The 16,726-nt window shown below is 35.6% G+C and overlaps 1 protein-coding gene and 1 non-coding gene across 2 annotated transcripts; one reads left to right on the forward strand and one right to left on the reverse strand.

The window, feature by feature from the left end:
• Positions 1 to 3,868: 3,868 nt before the first annotated feature.
• LOC113707266 (uncharacterized) lies at positions 3,869 to 7,409 on the reverse strand. Its single transcript, XR_011818065.1, has 3 exons — positions 7,270 to 7,409; positions 7,052 to 7,136; positions 3,869 to 4,438 (listed from the first exon to the last, which is right to left on the reverse strand). It is a non-coding gene; the product is annotated as an uncharacterized protein (transcript).
• A 2,704-nt stretch (positions 7,410 to 10,113) lies between these two features.
• Positions 10,114 to 14,706, forward strand: LOC113707272 (ABC transporter F family member 1-like). The gene is made up of 5 exons (XM_027229518.2): positions 10,114 to 10,272; positions 10,380 to 10,628; positions 12,361 to 12,434; positions 12,511 to 12,956; positions 13,399 to 14,706. Exons 2-5 carry the CDS (start codon positions 10,380 to 10,382, stop codon positions 14,454 to 14,456), a joined length of 1,827 nt encoding a protein of 608 aa, XP_027085319.2. The 5' UTR covers positions 10,114 to 10,272; the 3' UTR covers positions 14,457 to 14,706.
• Positions 14,707 to 16,726: the final 2,020 nt, after the last annotated feature.

Consider the following 16,726-nt stretch of genomic DNA (forward strand, 5'->3'; position numbering starts at 1 on the left):
AGAGATAAAAGGAAGCTTCCGGAAAGAGGGGTAAAAGTAAATTTAGTGGAAAGTAGTTGTCTTCTTGTTTGGACAGATGCGTTATACAAACAGTTGGATGCTTGGGTTCATCTGTTCATCAAGCTTAATACTAGTTTGTGTATTTCATAAACCTAACCAATTTGTGTATATTTTTACAGGTTCATTTTATAAATAAAAGCGATAAAAATATCAAAATTCAAATTAGCTTTCTGATACATTTTGCAACTCTAACCAAATTTTAATTGTAGGAGAGAATCAAACAACGGTTCTTCAGTGATCGATCAAACAATAAAATTTTGTTAGGAGTTGTTTTTTTTCTTTCTTTTTGGTTTAAAAAAAAGCTCAAACCCTTACAAAAGGACAGAAAAATTCAAATTAGAGATCTCAGGATCGCTATGACAATAATACTTGTAATAGTCTTCAATTCTAATCACAAATTTTGAAGAAAACGAGGCAAGACTCTTGAGGTTCAGAGTTGGAAATTTCGAGATACAAAACATTTTAAAGCAAATCAGTGGCTCTGGGGGAGCAAATTGAGCATTACTTGAGATTAAAAATGGCAAGGAAAATGGTAAATGAAGCTTAAAATCTCCGGAAAATGTTTGGCTTCATTAGTGTGTGTGAATATTTTTTGGCTTAATCAGTGCAAGTGTCAGTGGGACAAAGCCAACAATATTCTACCTACTCAATACTCATATATATAGTTTAAGTCATAAACCTCAGTCGGATGGTAACACAACTTTTTTTAACAGAAAGTCTCAAGACCATGCAATGCTCATAATACGCACACAACTTGCTGCTCCAAAGAGAAAAGGCAATTAAATTTGATGGAACTTTTGTTAATCGATAAGAAACAAAAGAGAGTTATGTTGATTAGATTCCAAATCCATGTGATTGTGGGGCTTTCCTCATTTACTGTGATGATTACCACTGAGCTCGATCCCATGTGGGGTTATGAAGTTATGGAAAGAGCTTGATAACCAAAGAACCAACATCACAGTAAAAGCTTAATTAAAGACTTTGAAAGTCCACCCATTCCTTTTCTTTCCACAAAGCTGATTTCATTTTCTTTTCACTCTAAAGACGCTTTTTTGGCTATCAAGAAAAATATGGTACTGTTTAACCTTCTTTACTCGTATGAGGTTCGACAGGGCGGAAAAAAGACATCCATCCATCCATCCATCCTAGCTTAATTTTACTGCTCTTATGGATTTGATATTATATGAAAATCGGATACAATTATTCATTTATTTTTTTAGTTTCTAAAATTGGACTTGGCCTCTACTCTCCAGCCACGACCTTCTAAAATAAAATGGAAAAGAAAAAGATAAAACTATAGGAATAAACTGTTGCCATCATGATCATGTTGTGTACTTGAATCTTCACACGAAGCCGTAAAATGGGAAAAGATAATAATGGTGGATAAGCTGAATATGCAGCTGTCCCTCCACTCATTCTCTGTTCTATTCAGTATTCACAGCGTAAAAGTCCTGGAATCAATTGGTACCACACCTGGCTTTTTCTCTTCCTCGTCCTTTCTTTTGTTCTTTTCCTATTTCGCTTTTGTGGTGTTTTAGTGGGCTTTTGTTAAACAACCTGATCCTGCATCAATTAGTCAAGAGTCAAGACTAGCGAAAGCTAATCAATAAGATCCCAGCTAAAGCCACTCACTCCAACTCTAATTGATTTTTTTTGAGATAAAAACCTGTTCTTTAATAGGTTTAAGGGAACTAAACTACCCTTTCATTTTTCTTGGTTTAAGGGAAATTTTAACGCGCTATTTTACTTGAACTAACTGAGGTCTTTAGTTATTGTGTCTGTATGAGGTTCCATGCTTCATTTGTTTCGTCTGTTTCTTCTCCCAAGAAACTTCAAGAACCGCATCTTTTATTACTGCTTGTCTTCTTCAGCTCCAGCATCTATCTTTTCTCGAGTAATTTGAATGCCAAACAATCTATAATTGTTTGGAAAGCTATTATTCTTCTTTGAAAAATTTTAATGTTTTTTATGATCATCTTTTTATCTTACGCACGTCAAATCAAATTATTATGACGTATATTTCTACCAAAAAAAAACACTCTAACAAAATAGCAATCCAAACTTTAACATGGCACAGCAATCCCATCTCATGTTTAGCAACTGTAATATGTTTCCACATTAATAGAATTTTCTTGACAAAATTGTGGTCAATTTTGAGCTATGAACTTGGCCGAAGGCATCATTGCTGACTGATCATAGAGCATCATGATTCTCACAAAACCTCAGCTTTACCCTGTAAAGGAGTTTCTACGTGAAATTTTCAGGAAAGGCATCATTGTACTTGATGGTTGGAGTTTCTACGTGAAATTTTCAGGAAAAGCATAACCAGTAAAAGGAGTCTTTGAGGCCATTTTTTTTCCAACCCCATGTTCCACCTTTCTTCTAGTTACATCACTAACCAAGAAGTAGAATGCCAAGAGAATCATCAAACTGGACTTTTGGTAAGATTTGGAATGAGTTTAAAGTGTGCCACTTTTCCTGACGTGGAAAAAAGCAAACAAATTATTAGGTTTGTGACGCTTGCACGGGCGGATAGCCTATCAAACTTAAATGTTTTCATCCTCAAATTTAATGATGATTAATTTGTTTTTTCTTCTTTTGGAAGGAAACAGTGGCAATAATGGTGGGGGAAGGTTGATGATTAGCTTTAATACTTTCTAGATTACCAGTAAACAACAATTAGGGAATGGTAGAATAATGCAGCGTGAGGGCTGTTTATGGACTCGATCGTCTTAGATTAGATGCATAGTTGAAATACACATCACACAGCCTGAAATGCACCTTTCTTGTCTTTCTTTAGTTGGATTCTTGTAGCTTCTTTGCTTGGTAGTTGGTTCTATGACTCACCTACCGTCTTAGATATTTGTTGGGCTTACTTAGCTCCTGCACCCCCGGAGGGGTTGGTTGGTACTTGGTTGGGGACTCACTGCAAACAAATATGTTTCGAAATTAAAAAATTAGCTCTTAAAAAGTTAACTAATGATCCATTAATTAATGATTGCTACAGATTAAGTAATCCATTAATTAATGATTAATTCCAGAGATTAGGATCTGCTCTTACGGAATTTCTAAACAATAGGAATCAAAGTCACTAGGTTTGTATAGAGTTCTGACTACAAAGACAAACGAAGTGTAATTTATTTGGTAAAATTTTTTACTTGTAATTGAGATACGGCGAGTTCAAGTAAGTAAAAAAAGATACGTGAAGAATCACTCTTGATTTTCTTTCTTTTTTTTAAAAAAGAAGAAGAAGAAAAAAATGTTCTAGTTACAAATAGTTTTGTGCGAGGACCACCCTTTTGTCTAGATTCATGTCTAGTTACAGTCATGTCATCCCAATCTTAGAAACGGGTTGCAAATAGCCCAGTAGGTTTCCATCTCTGTTTTATTTCCAACTCAAATATGGACTTAACCGGAGGACCACCTTTGTGGCAAAAGACGGCAAAGGTCATGTCTGTCATGCAGAATTTTGTGCCTCACATTGGCGGTCCATTATCAGCATCTTAATTGTCTTTGGGTATCCCAATTCTGTCGCCAGAGTTATTTCCTGCCAGGCACTCATAGACCATGGCCCTCGTTTCATTTATATCGAACCTGTTGCTGTTGCTGAGCGTTCATGATTACGATAGGCAATGCAATTTGGTTGAAGCTCTCAACTCACAGTTTGCTTCACCGTACCCATCCCCAAACCACCCTAGTGAAAAATGAAAAATGAAAAGACAATAAGATGCTAGCCTCCCGGTAAACTCTACAATCTGCCTGGACTAGATATTGAGGACAAAATCCACTATCAACGGATTCACATAGATGGCCAACAACTTCTTGATATTATAACAGATTTCGTTGAAAGTGCTTCCTCTCTCATTGTTAAGTTCAGAATTAAATTCAATTCTGATCTACAGATGTCACCAGTGACAATCACAAGTAAAGAGGACAATCTTCCTCTGTCATGTTACAAGTGCTTGAGCATGTATACAAACTAACTTGAACGAGAATTCTGATTGTCATCGTCGTCGAGAATAAGTTTGACTCCGTTGCTCTTGAGGGCATTTACAACAGACCAGACTTTCGTCCGATTCTTGAAACCTTTTTTCTCAATTTCCTTGTTCACATTGACATGGATTCCATTTCCCTGTCCTTGTTCAAGGCCTTCTACTCTAAGTCTCATTGCCAATACTTCTCCAACAGTTGATGCTGCCTTAGCATTGCAAGATCGACCGCATTCAAGCGTATTTTTGAGCGCATGTTCAACTGTTGATGCTGATGCGACTATGCGTCCACTGTTTCGGTCCACTACATTTGCAGTGACGTACTTCAGGGAAAAGAACAATCTTAAGACATACCTCTTCATAACAGTCATCACGTCGAGAAAAGCGACCTATTCAGAAGACGTTCATTAGACATTACATTATAGGCTTCTAGCAGAGCGGACAAGCAAGAAAAATAGCAAGGAAAAGATCCACTATCTTTATCTTTGATGTATGCAATTTTACAAAATGGCAAGCCCAGAAGCAGTCTATTGTGAAGCATCAGAGAAAAATGGAACACTTCTCAGGTGCTGTTTATTGAAATCTTTAGTTCTTAAAAACAAGAGTTATGGCGCTCATGTGAAAAGATAACTAACTGTAGTTGTTCAGAAATGAGCAACTGATTAAGTGCTCTTCAGTGCTTACAACAAACAAAGGATTTCTAACATTTACACTTACAAGATGTAATTACAACAAATATATTTGTTTCAAGAAAAATGTCATGAAGAGCGGGCCTAGAGAAATAAAGGTAGACATCACAGGTTCTGATAGCCAACTGCAAATCCAACAGAACTCTGCACTATTTAAGTACTTAAGGAGTCATTGTGGCATTTTACTCTAGCTTCTTTAGCTCCAATCTCTAATAAGGCCATGGTATAATGTGCTCTAACTTGGATGGAGGAGCTAAAAGCAAAAACTAATTCAGGACAAACTTTTAAAGAAAATGTTGAAATAAAAGATCAAATCTGGTACCATGTTTGAGAAGCAAAAGAAATTAACAGAGCCCTATAATCTTCACATGAATTTACAAACATCTTATTAAGTAGTAAGTAACCAAAATAAATTTGATGCACTTAAACAAGATCAAACATTAATGACTTCTCAAATATGGTATAATAATTATAATTATTAAGGCCAACATACAACGTGTTTAACTATAGTAGATTGACTTGATTACACAAGTTGATTCCTAATTTTTATCTCACACCACGAGATCCAATGATGACATGACTATGCAGTTACTATTGTATTGGCCCAAAGCCTTGCTAATTTTGATCTTTACGGTGCTACCTGTATCAATTAGATCCAGAGACATGCTATGTCAAGTTCAAAATACAATACTGCCTGTAAACAATCGCCCCAGCCATGCTTCTAAGGAAAGAACTAATATCTAAACAATGCAATTACTCAGTAACATTTGATCAAACATCTCAAGTGCACCACCTGTTTTGTGATCCTTGGACAAAACCATCACCTTCCCATAACTGAAATTTTGCATCTGCCAGAAACAGATCGAAAAGGAAGTACATCTTATATATGATTAAAGACCATCATCTATGTGCTATCATTTGAAAAGTAAAAGAGATGATATTCTTCTTGGTGCAAGTCATTCAGCAGAAATTAACGTAGCAGGTCAACTACTGGATAGAAAGTGATGGATCTTTAAAAGGAAAATGAAGAAAAAACTTAAGAAATTATATGGGAAAAGTAGTGCCCCAAAAATGGAAAGAAATGAACATCCTGCCTGTGTTTGAGAAACTTAAAAAACTAATAAGGACCTCCAAGGTTGACAAAAGGACAGATCTGTTTTGGCTGTGTACGTTTGGGGAATGTATTTGTGATTTTGTTGCCAGAGATCATGATGCATAAGAAAGATTAACATTGTAACTGAGACAGGTGAAGTATTCTTCTCTAAAATTCATATCCGTAGCTTAAGCACTTCTTTTCATAAACAAATTTAACAGAAGAATGAATCCAAAAATCAAGCTATCTTACGAGTTCAAATGTGAATTAACATCAGCAATTTCTTTAAATTAATGCAACAGCATTTCCAACAATGCTACCTTATGTTAAACTATCAATTTCCAAGTCCCATTCCCTGCACAAGAGAAGGTAGAGGGAGAGAGAGAGAGAGAGGAGTTTTTCTTTTTTTTGGGGGGAGGAAGGGGGGGAGGCTTTATGCTTTCAATAGCAAGACCCACCTATACAACATGTTTTGTTTTAATAAGAAGAATCTGCAACTTCCTGTAATTCTGGTAGAGAAGGATTATGCTTTTCGTGAAAATAATAGAGATATCAACAATTTTGACTTCATCAAACTACCTAAGCCAAGCTGTAAAAACGACATTCACCTCATGAAGAAACCTTTGAAGCATATAACCATGAAATAAGTTTGATCAACACACACACACACACACAAAAGCAAAGGGAAATAGCAGCAAAGGCTGAACTCATTTCTCAAAAGACTTGGGTCATGGCAGATACCACTAAAAAGAAACCATATACAGCTTCCGAGCAACCCTGTATATCCAAACTCGGCTTCTTTTAAACCAGAGCCATGTTGTACAGAAGTACGACACCACCATATCGATTCTTATGTTCAAGCACAAGCACTGCAGATTAACCATTAGTGCTGTCAAAGGTTACGCATTAGTCATCAACCCTCCACCTATCAAATCCTACAGTCCTTTGAGGTTGCTAATCCAGAACTATTGCGGGCTAACCATACAAGAAGGAAGAGAAATGAAATCAGACAAAATCCAATTAAATTTCTGACAGCACGAATTACTACAGCAACGAAACTAAATAGATTTAATCAGCTTCATGACACAATCAAAATCAACACTTGAACGCAATAAAATTAACAGTCACAGCAAATCAACAATAATAACAATAATCAATTATCAAGTAAGAGTCAGAGAAATTGAAACACTAAGAAATGCAATAATATGCTGTCCCCATACCTTAATTTATGCAATTATGGAGTCTCCTTATTTCCCATCAAACCATCCAAGAATCACCCTTAAGAGGAAACTTTAGATGGGTTCCCTGCAAATTTTGAGTGGAAAATTTTAATATATTAAATAATAGGGCAACTTGAATTTGGGATATCAGATAAGTGGGGCAAAGTTGAAAAACCACAATAATACTAATCAATAGCTAAATGAGCAGGGTCACTTACTGAAAGGTAGTCACCGCGGCTTCCTGACGTCTGCCGAAGGTTCAAGAAAAAAAGTATGATACGTGCTAAGAAGAGCACCGGAGTTCTGGTACGAGGATGGGATAGCTTTCAGGTATTTTCCTGTATTATGTGAAGTCGCGATTTTGAATTAAAAAAAAAAATAAACTGGGTCATTTTTGTCAGAAGAATATATGCAACCCGAATTTTTTTAAAATGACCTGGTTAATTTTCGCTACCCATTGGAACCGAATTTGCAACTTTGATCATGGTTTCATTGACAGTGAACTCGTTGTCTTTAGTATTACCTCTAATTTCTACGGTAACCAAATGTCGAATTAGTGATTTTTTTATTGAGTTAACATTTTTGTAGTCCAATGTTTTTGCTGATTTTTATTTTATATTTTTTAGTATTAAAATTAACAATAAATTAAAAAGAAATGGTCCAAAACCACTACTAAATTATGATAATTTCACTATTTAAAAAATTCATAAACTCTGAATGAATTATTTTGACATTTTCTTTTCTATGTGATAAATCTAAATCCAAAATAAAATACTATCAAAAGTATCTTATTATAGTGATAAAATTATTATTATATTTGTTTATCAAATAGTAGGTATAGACATGAAAAATTTGACACATTTTTCTTATAATTATACTAAATAATCTTATAATTGTATAGGAAAATAAATAAATTAGAACTCATTACATAAGGGCATTTTTTGGGTATTCATTTAAAAATTTGACCAAGCAATATTATTTTAAGATTTTATTACTAAAACTATCAAATCAAGAGAAGTAGCTATAATTTTTCAAATCTCAAGGGAGGTTTTTGAAATTATCCCCAAATGAAATGGGTATTCATTTGATCACTATGGATGTTGAATTTAAGATCAGATTTCTCTAGCTAGTATGCATTTGAAGTACCGGTTAATGCATCTAAAATTTATCTAATATATATACATACTAATAATTATTATTCCTCTACCTATTGTATTTGTATACTTTTCCTATTTAATATTACTTGTCATCCTTTATATTTATTTATTTTTTCTATTTAATTATATATTTTCAAAAATATGACACTTGAAATATATTTTAATGAGTTATGGATATCAATCAGACAGAACTAATATATAATTGTCGAAATAATGAAATTTGTTATATTCTCACATCTTAATTTATCACTTTTTTAAATTGCTCTAGTAAGAAATGGACAAAATCAGCACCATGTCAGTTTACTCTTGGAAAGCTTTTTTGACATGGGAATAGTTTTCATAATTCTAAAATTCAAAAAGGATTTCAAATTTTCAAAGGCTTTTTTGTCACTCTAATGGACAAAATCAGCACCATGTTAGTTTACTCTTGGAAAGCTTTTTTGACATGGGAATAGTTTTCATAATTCTAAAATTCAAAAAAAATTTCAAAATTTTGGATATCTATCGAGATTGCAAGTAAGTGAGAAATATATGATCACATATATCACCATCCGTTAAAATTCATCACTCAATCCAATTTTTTTTAATGCCTTTTGATTTGTCCACTTTCGTTCATTAGTTCACAAAGGCACGCACTGCGCCAAAAAATTCGACGTGCATTGAGAACAGGAAAACACCATTAAATTCTAAAAGAAGTCTCATAGTGTAAATAATTAAACCATTGAGCCAAAGTTGAGTCGCCACCAAAAAGAGATTAAATCTCTCTTTGAGCTGTAACTCGGGGGGTTCGAACTCCACTTGTATTGAAAAAAATTCAAAAAAGGTTCTAGAGTATTCATTTAGTCTAATCAGATCTGTATACCCCATTACAGAATCTCTTTAGATTTCCCCATATCCGCCCAAAATGAGAACGGGCTAGGGTTACGAACTCATAATCGGATGATCAAATCGATTCCATGATTATAAGTTCATTCCATACTGGATAGACCTAGGATAGAGGCAGGGCATTTCCCATTTTTGTAAGACCTTCTGTACTAGAAACAATAATGGTATCTCCAATTAGAACCGATCTAGGATGTAAAATAACACTATTAAAATAGAATAGATTTATTGTCTCTTTAGACTTCCATTTCCCTGTAAAATAGAATAGATTAAGTTATAGAAATGTTATCATTGAGTAAAAAAAAAAAGATTAAAATTTAAAATATTTTTTTATATTAAAAAATTCAAAAGACTTTTAAGCAACAATATTTCAAAGATGCAAAATGATACAACTTTAACTTGAGGAGTTCGGAGGGTGTAAATTAATCAAGCTACTCGGATTCGTGAATAGCTCGATCAAAGGATTGCTTTAAATTTATCATTGACCGAATTCGAATTAAGTTCGAATTACTTAATAAGGTTATAAAATAGTTCAAGTAAAAAAAATCAAAACTCAGAATACTCGTTGAGTCTTATCGAATAGTGTATTTATAGTATAATTTTTAAATATTTATTATAAAATTATGAAATTTATTAGAAAATCAAGATTGCAAAATTGATTGAATTTGATTTGGTCTCAAACTCGTGTTTAACTTTGAAAAATTCGACAATCCCAATCTCGAGCTTTAACATTTTTAACCGGCTTAGATAGCAGCCCCGCCATTAAACTTTTGTTTTGACAATTACTAGTAGACTAGAACCATGCTAACGATATATATTCATAAACAAAAACAATGGGAAAAGAAATATTATTGGATTCCAACTTGGATACGCAAACTCCTTAGTCCAAAGACTCCAAACACAAAGTCTCCAGTTATGTGGTGGCAAGAATCACCGTTAAATTTCCCTTGTACCCTCCATTCTCCGCCACGTGTCCCATTCGAAACCCGTATAAATATCCGCAGAATCCCCCCTCAAACCCTCATTCTCGACCGCATCGGAGCACGCCCCTCATCCTTTGTGTTCCGATTCAAGGAAATAATTACTCCTACCAAATTGAAAAGAGAAAAAGAAAAAGAAATACACACACACGCTGTTCCATTGCAAAAACGATACTTGAAACCCTAGATCTCAGCTCTCAAGGTACTTGTAATTTTTCGCAATTTATTGTGATTTTTAGTTTGTTTAATTTTTTTTGATAATAATTGTGATTTTCTCATTTTGTTATTATTTTCGTTGGATTATTCTAGATGGTTTCGGACGCGAGCAAGAAAAGAGACGCGCAGAAGAAGGCGGCGGCGGCAGCTAAGAGAGGAGGTAAGTCAGCTGCAGCATCGTCTAAAGCTGCCAAGGAAGTTGCCGCGGCGGCAGCGGCAGCCACCACAGCGGCGGAGAATGGAAGCGCTGATAGTTTGGCCAATGGAGTTGGGATGCTCCAGATATCGGATCGGACTTGTACCGGCGTGCTTTGTTCTCATCCGCTGTCCAGAGATATTCGGGTTAGTTCTTTTAAAGATCCATTTTTTAATCATGCCATTATATGTACCATTTCAGTTACAATAAATAGTATTTTACCTCTTGATTTTTCACTATATTTGTTACCTGTTGCAGTTACTAACATAATGCATAGAAAAGAATATTGTCTTTTTTTTCAAATTTTCTTTTGATTATGTTCTATCTATGGTTATAAAAAAGAAACGCTTTTTTTTTGGGGGATTATGTTGGTTAGAAAAAGGTAGTATCTTGTCTTTTAACGCAATTCCTAATGGGTTTATTTCTTGTTTGCTTTCTGCTTTTTACAATTTCTTTTGGACTGAAATTAGTTAGGAGACAACCCTTTTTCATGTTGTATGTGTATATTGGGCTGCGTTCTTAGTAGTAGTAAAACAAGATGCTGAGTAAGAAAATAAACTGCCCAAGAGTACGTTCTGATTAGACTTAGGAATGTATTGTTTCTATAAGCTAGATGTTTACACACACTGTACGTGATGAAGATTTGGAATGACTCGTGTTGATCATACCTTCTGAAATTATGTTGATCTTTTTTATTGTTAATCTTGTTTTATTGTTACTAAGAAACCATTGAAAGTGTAACTGGACCCTTGCTGATAAGTGACAATTTCATTTGCAATTTTGGTCTGTTTTGGTTGCAATGATATACAAAAAGTTTAGGGTTACTAACAAATATTAATCTTGTTTTATTGTTACTAAGAAATACCATTGAAAGTGTAACTGCACAAATGTTACTAAGAAACCGTTGCAATGTTATTGTTACTAACAAATATTAATCTTGTTTTATTGTTACTAAGAAACCATTGAAAGTGTAACTGGACCCTTGCTGACAAGTGACAATTTCATTTGCAATTTTGGTCTGTTTTGGTTGCAATGATATACAAAAAGTGTAGGGTTTTTTTTAAAGGTGTGTAAGATTATCTTCATTTTACTTGGCAAATACCATGTCATGTCGTGCATTGGCTGGTCTGTTTGTAATCTGAGTCAACATCTGCCTTGTGTAACTGTCTCCCACGTATTGTATGATGACAAGAAAAAAGAAGAGTTGATTACTTACTAACAGAGAACATTTATTAGAATTTTCTCATTTAAATTTTGTTCAAGATTCTGAATTTCACTTATCTAAATGTAGAAGTATGCAATTCTTGTGGTGTCATCTGAAAAGTTTGCTCAAAAGACATTGGTAGTAGAAATTTTCGTTGGTTTCTTATATTAGGGCTGTCATGATTAAACTTAAATTCTCCAATTTACCTGATTTCAAAAGGGCAACATCTGCTACGCATAATCGTGTAATTTAGCCTTTTAAAATTGCCAGGTTTGTGATCTGAATACCTTGACCAGAGTGTGGTGGTAATATTAGCACTTTCTGGAATCAGTTAAGTAGACAAAAACAGTGGAGATGAAAGATATGTATTTCATAAAATATACATATGTAACCTATCATTTGATGTATAATATGTCCAGTTTTAGTGTATTCTGTAATTTGTTATGTAATATGTCAGCATTATTGGGATAATCTGCTTCTAGTTTGTTTCCTTAATCATTTTTTTTCATCTGAGAAATATGTTGTCTGATTTATGACCCTTGGTGAACTGCATGTATCATGTTGATTGAGCAGTCAATCTTTCAAAGCTGTGTGTATGGCACGTGGATATTCTCCATTATAGTTATTAAGCTGCTGTAATGTTGACTAAGAACAGTTTTCCTTGGTTTTTGCAGATTGAATCCTTGTCACTTACATTCCATGGACATGACCTCATAGTTGACTCTGAACTGGAACTAAATTATGGCAGGTCTGTGGCTCTAGATTGATGCAAAATGTCGTTAACCACTATTTTAGTTCCCATTTCTAAAATCTTGTATTTTCAGACGTTATGGTTTGCTAGGATTGAATGGCTGTGGGAAATCTACTCTTCTTGCTGCGATAGGGTGTCGTGAACTGCCAATTCCAGATCATATGGATATTTACCACCTCACCAGAGAGATTGAAGCTTCAGACATATCTTCACTTGAGGCTGTCATAAACTGTGATGAGGAGAGATTGAAGTTGGAAAAAGAAGCTGAAGCCTTGGCTGGACAGGACGATGGTGGTGGTGAACAACTTGAGCGTGTTTATGAACGTTTGGAAGCCATGGATGCGGCTACTGCTGAAAAGCGAGCTGCTGAAATCTTGTTTGGACTTGGTTTCACCAAGAAGATGCAGGAAATGAAAACCCGAGACTTTTCTGGTGGCTGGAGAATGAGGATCGCTCTAGCAAGGGCTCTGTTCATGAATCCAACCATACTCTTGCTGGATGAACCCACAAATCATCTCGGTAGGTTCATTATCTGGTTATTGTAAAATAGTTGTTAATATAGCTTGCCATTGCTATCTACTGTCATGTATGTGGGAGTGGGATGTTTTATTTGAGGAAAAAGGGGGGCAATAATCTCCATATTAATTTATTGATGCTGAAACCATATTTGGTTTTGACTGCCTGTTGTTGGTCTTCTTGTTTTGGCTCATCTTTACATGAGTTTCAGGCATGGTATTTATTTTATCTTTGTAATCATTTCTATATGCAACAAGACTTTCCTTTTCATGAAGTTGAGCAGAAAAGCTGATAGAACAATGTTAAGAATGCATACTGGCACAAGAATGCAACCCTTGCTTACTGCGTTTCCACTGTCATCTGCTGCAAAGATAGCATAAATAACCCTGCAGGCTTTCTGTATTTCTAACGTTGTTTCTTTCATCTGTGAATATGGCAATTGCAGATTTAGAGGCTTGTGTTTGGTTAGAGGAAACTCTCAAGAAGTTTGACCGCATATTGGTTGTGGTCTCTCACTCCCAGGATTTTCTGAATGGTGTCTGCACCAACATCATCCATATGCAAGGTAAGAAGTTGAAGCCTTACACTGGTAATTATGATCAGTATGTCCAGACTCGATCCGAACTTGAGGAGAATCAGATGAAACAATATAAGTGGGAGCAGGAGCAGATAGCTTCAATGAAAGAGTACATAGCTCGCTTTGGACATGGGTCAGCCAAACTAGCTCGTCAGGCACAGAGTAAAGAGAAAACTCTGGCCAAGATGGAGCGAGGTGGCCTGACAGAGAAGGTGGCGAGGGACAAGGTTTTGGTTTTCCGCTTTACTGATGTTGGGAAGCTTCCACCTCCTGTCCTACAGTTTGTTGAAGTTTCTTTTGGCTATACACCTGATAACCTCATCTACAAGAATCTTGATTTTGGGGTTGACCTTGACTCAAGGGTTGCTCTGGTTGGACCCAATGGGGCTGGTAAAAGCACATTGCTTAAGCTGATGACAGGTGATTTGGTTCCCCTTGATGGCATGGTCCGCCGTCACAACCACTTGAGGATTGCACAATTCCACCAGCACTTGGCTGAGAAACTTGATCTGGAGATGCCAGCTCTTCAGTTTATGATAAAAGAGTACCCTGGCAACGAGGAAGAGAGGATGAGGGCAGCAATCGGCAAGTTTGGGCTTTCTGGTAAAGCTCAAGTTATGCCCATGAAGAATTTATCAGATGGCCAAAGGAGCAGGGTGATTTTTGCCTGGTTAGCTTGGAGGCAACCCCACATGCTGTTGTTGGATGAGCCCACTAACCATTTAGATATCGAGACAATTGACTCCTTGGCTGAGGCACTGAATGAGTGGGACGGTGGCCTTGTACTTGTTAGTCATGATTTTAGGCTTATAAATCAGGTTGCTCAGGAGATATGGGTGTGCGCAGATCAGACTGTGACTAGATGGCAGGATGACATTATGAGCTTCAAGGAGCACTTGAGGCAAAAGGCTGGTTTATCTGACTAAAACAGATCTTTAAGAGTTGATCGGTTCTGCATTCACAAAATCCTGCTGCTCAGATGTGAGTATGACGAAAGATGGTGGAAGAGCTTGATCGCTTTATGTTTTACCATTGAAGGACACTTGTAGTGATTGATGACTGGATGAGTCCATTAGTACTTAACACGATAGTATTATTTTTGAAGCATCATATGTATTGCTCTCTGTTGTACTTGGTCTATGGTTTGGAGAGGATGTAGCGTCGATTTTGGTTCCATATTTTGTTCTTTGGATTTGTAATTTTCACTTAAGCTAATGTTTAGAATACTAAGCAAAATAATATGTTTAGAATACTAAGCAAAATGGTGGTTTTTCTTTCGTACTGAAATTGTAAATCACCGATGCAGATGGAAGTTATAGATGAAGCCCCGTGCGAATTGTAATGGGTAAAAAATGACATCATCACAGCTCAAATTTTATGTCTATTGTAAACTTAATTAAAAGGACAAATCACCCTTTTCAAGCTTAGCTGGCATTCTGGCTTGAGAATGGTAAGTTCTGAGCATTCGATAAGAGTTGTGGAAATTTGGGCTCCCATTGGCAGCAGCCGATAGAATTTGGAGCACTGGAGCACTTATGTGGCCTACAAGAACGTACTTTCTCAACAAAAAAAAAAAAAAAAAAGACCTGCTTTAAGCGAACAGTCAACTTCTAAAGCAGCAGAGACGATAAATTTCTGTGAAGTCTTGTAAAATTGACGTACATGGTATTTGCAGTTCGAAATTCCATGTTGTTTGTAACACTTTGATAAGATTACCGAAAGTAGGCAAACAGGAACAATCTAAACAAACCCTTTCTGGGATTACATCTGTGGAATGAGAAACAAATTTTAACGAGGTTTTTTGGTTAAGATTTGATGTGTCTATTGCTTTCAGCCAACAGCCAAAATTTCTGAATTGTGCCATTTTCAGTTTTATACCGGAGAATTGTGAGAATTGATGAATGACTAATTAGATGCGATTTCTCCCGAGCATGATCTTTGTCATCCTCCTCTAATGGTTCGAATTTTCTCCTCTCCATTTTTGATCAGTTGCAACACATACATAAAACAAGAAAACGCAAACTATAACATTAACGATAAAAGAACCAAGAACTTGGCAAATTACAAATTCTGATCAAACTTCTTTCAAGCAAAAGATATTTTATTGTTTCTCCTAAACAAGATTTTTTCTTATGCAGTTGTCACGTCAATCTAGTAAAAGATATCTATTCCAGTTGACATTTCCACTTCTAAGGTATGGTCTAACTATGACCTTAATTTGATTCATGAGGTACACATATGACGTTACATTAAATAATTTCACAGTGCAAATTTCTCTTGTATAATGAATGATTGAGTAAACTTAATGACATGCACCACCTAACACAAATCGAACCTTCCTTGCTTCTCCAATTAAACTAACTGAGAGATTATTTGTCCTATACTGAATGATATGATGTTTTCTAGTACAGCATGGGTACACCCAACAGGGCCTTCTCACTCCAGGGATGGAAAGGACTATCTGTGCAGGTTCCTTCTGTTTCATATCTAGAAGGAAGGAAGACGCAGAAATCAGAAAGGGACCAATTGAAGTCTTGGGATGGAGAAGGGCAGTGAAGAGTCGATTCAGCACGAAAGCAAGAAGAAACTCCGGTCAGTTTTATCACTGATCCCTTTTTCTTGAAACATAAAAATATAAGCAAGTCAATTCAGTCGACAGTGGCTGATGAGCTGCCAATGTTGTGCCGGTGGAACCCTCGTTTCAGACCCTGCCCCTCCTCCCTGTCTCTAATCTACCTGACTGGACGCTCTGCGTCACATTGAATATGATGCATGTACAGTAATGCATTAATGCAAAATTTTTATATAATTGGAGTGTTAAGAATTACAGTTTGTAATACCTGATTATTGCGTTCAATTACCACTTGACTATGGAGTAATTTTTACTCAATTTAGACTTTTAGTTACCTGGGAACCTATCCTTAAAATGCTAATTACTATGTTTATTTAATTAACCTATCAGGTTTTTTTTTTTTAAATATAAACTGACAGAAATGGTTCAAAGTAAAATTGGTTTTAATTAGTTGCTTTTTACCCTTTAGTCAAGTTTTAAGTACCCTATTACAAATTATTGGGGTTGGTCCAATGGCCAGTGAATGATAGAGTTTTTAGTACCACTAGGTTCAGGATTCGTGGAGAAGTTTCAAACTTTTTGAGGATTGGTTGGGACTTACATATGAGTGTCAGTGTATTTTAA

This window comes from Coffea arabica, chromosome 1e (assembly GCF_036785885.1).
Source record: "Coffea arabica cultivar ET-39 chromosome 1e, Coffea Arabica ET-39 HiFi, whole genome shotgun sequence".
Lineage (NCBI taxonomy): Eukaryota > Viridiplantae > Streptophyta > Magnoliopsida > Gentianales > Rubiaceae > Coffea > Coffea arabica.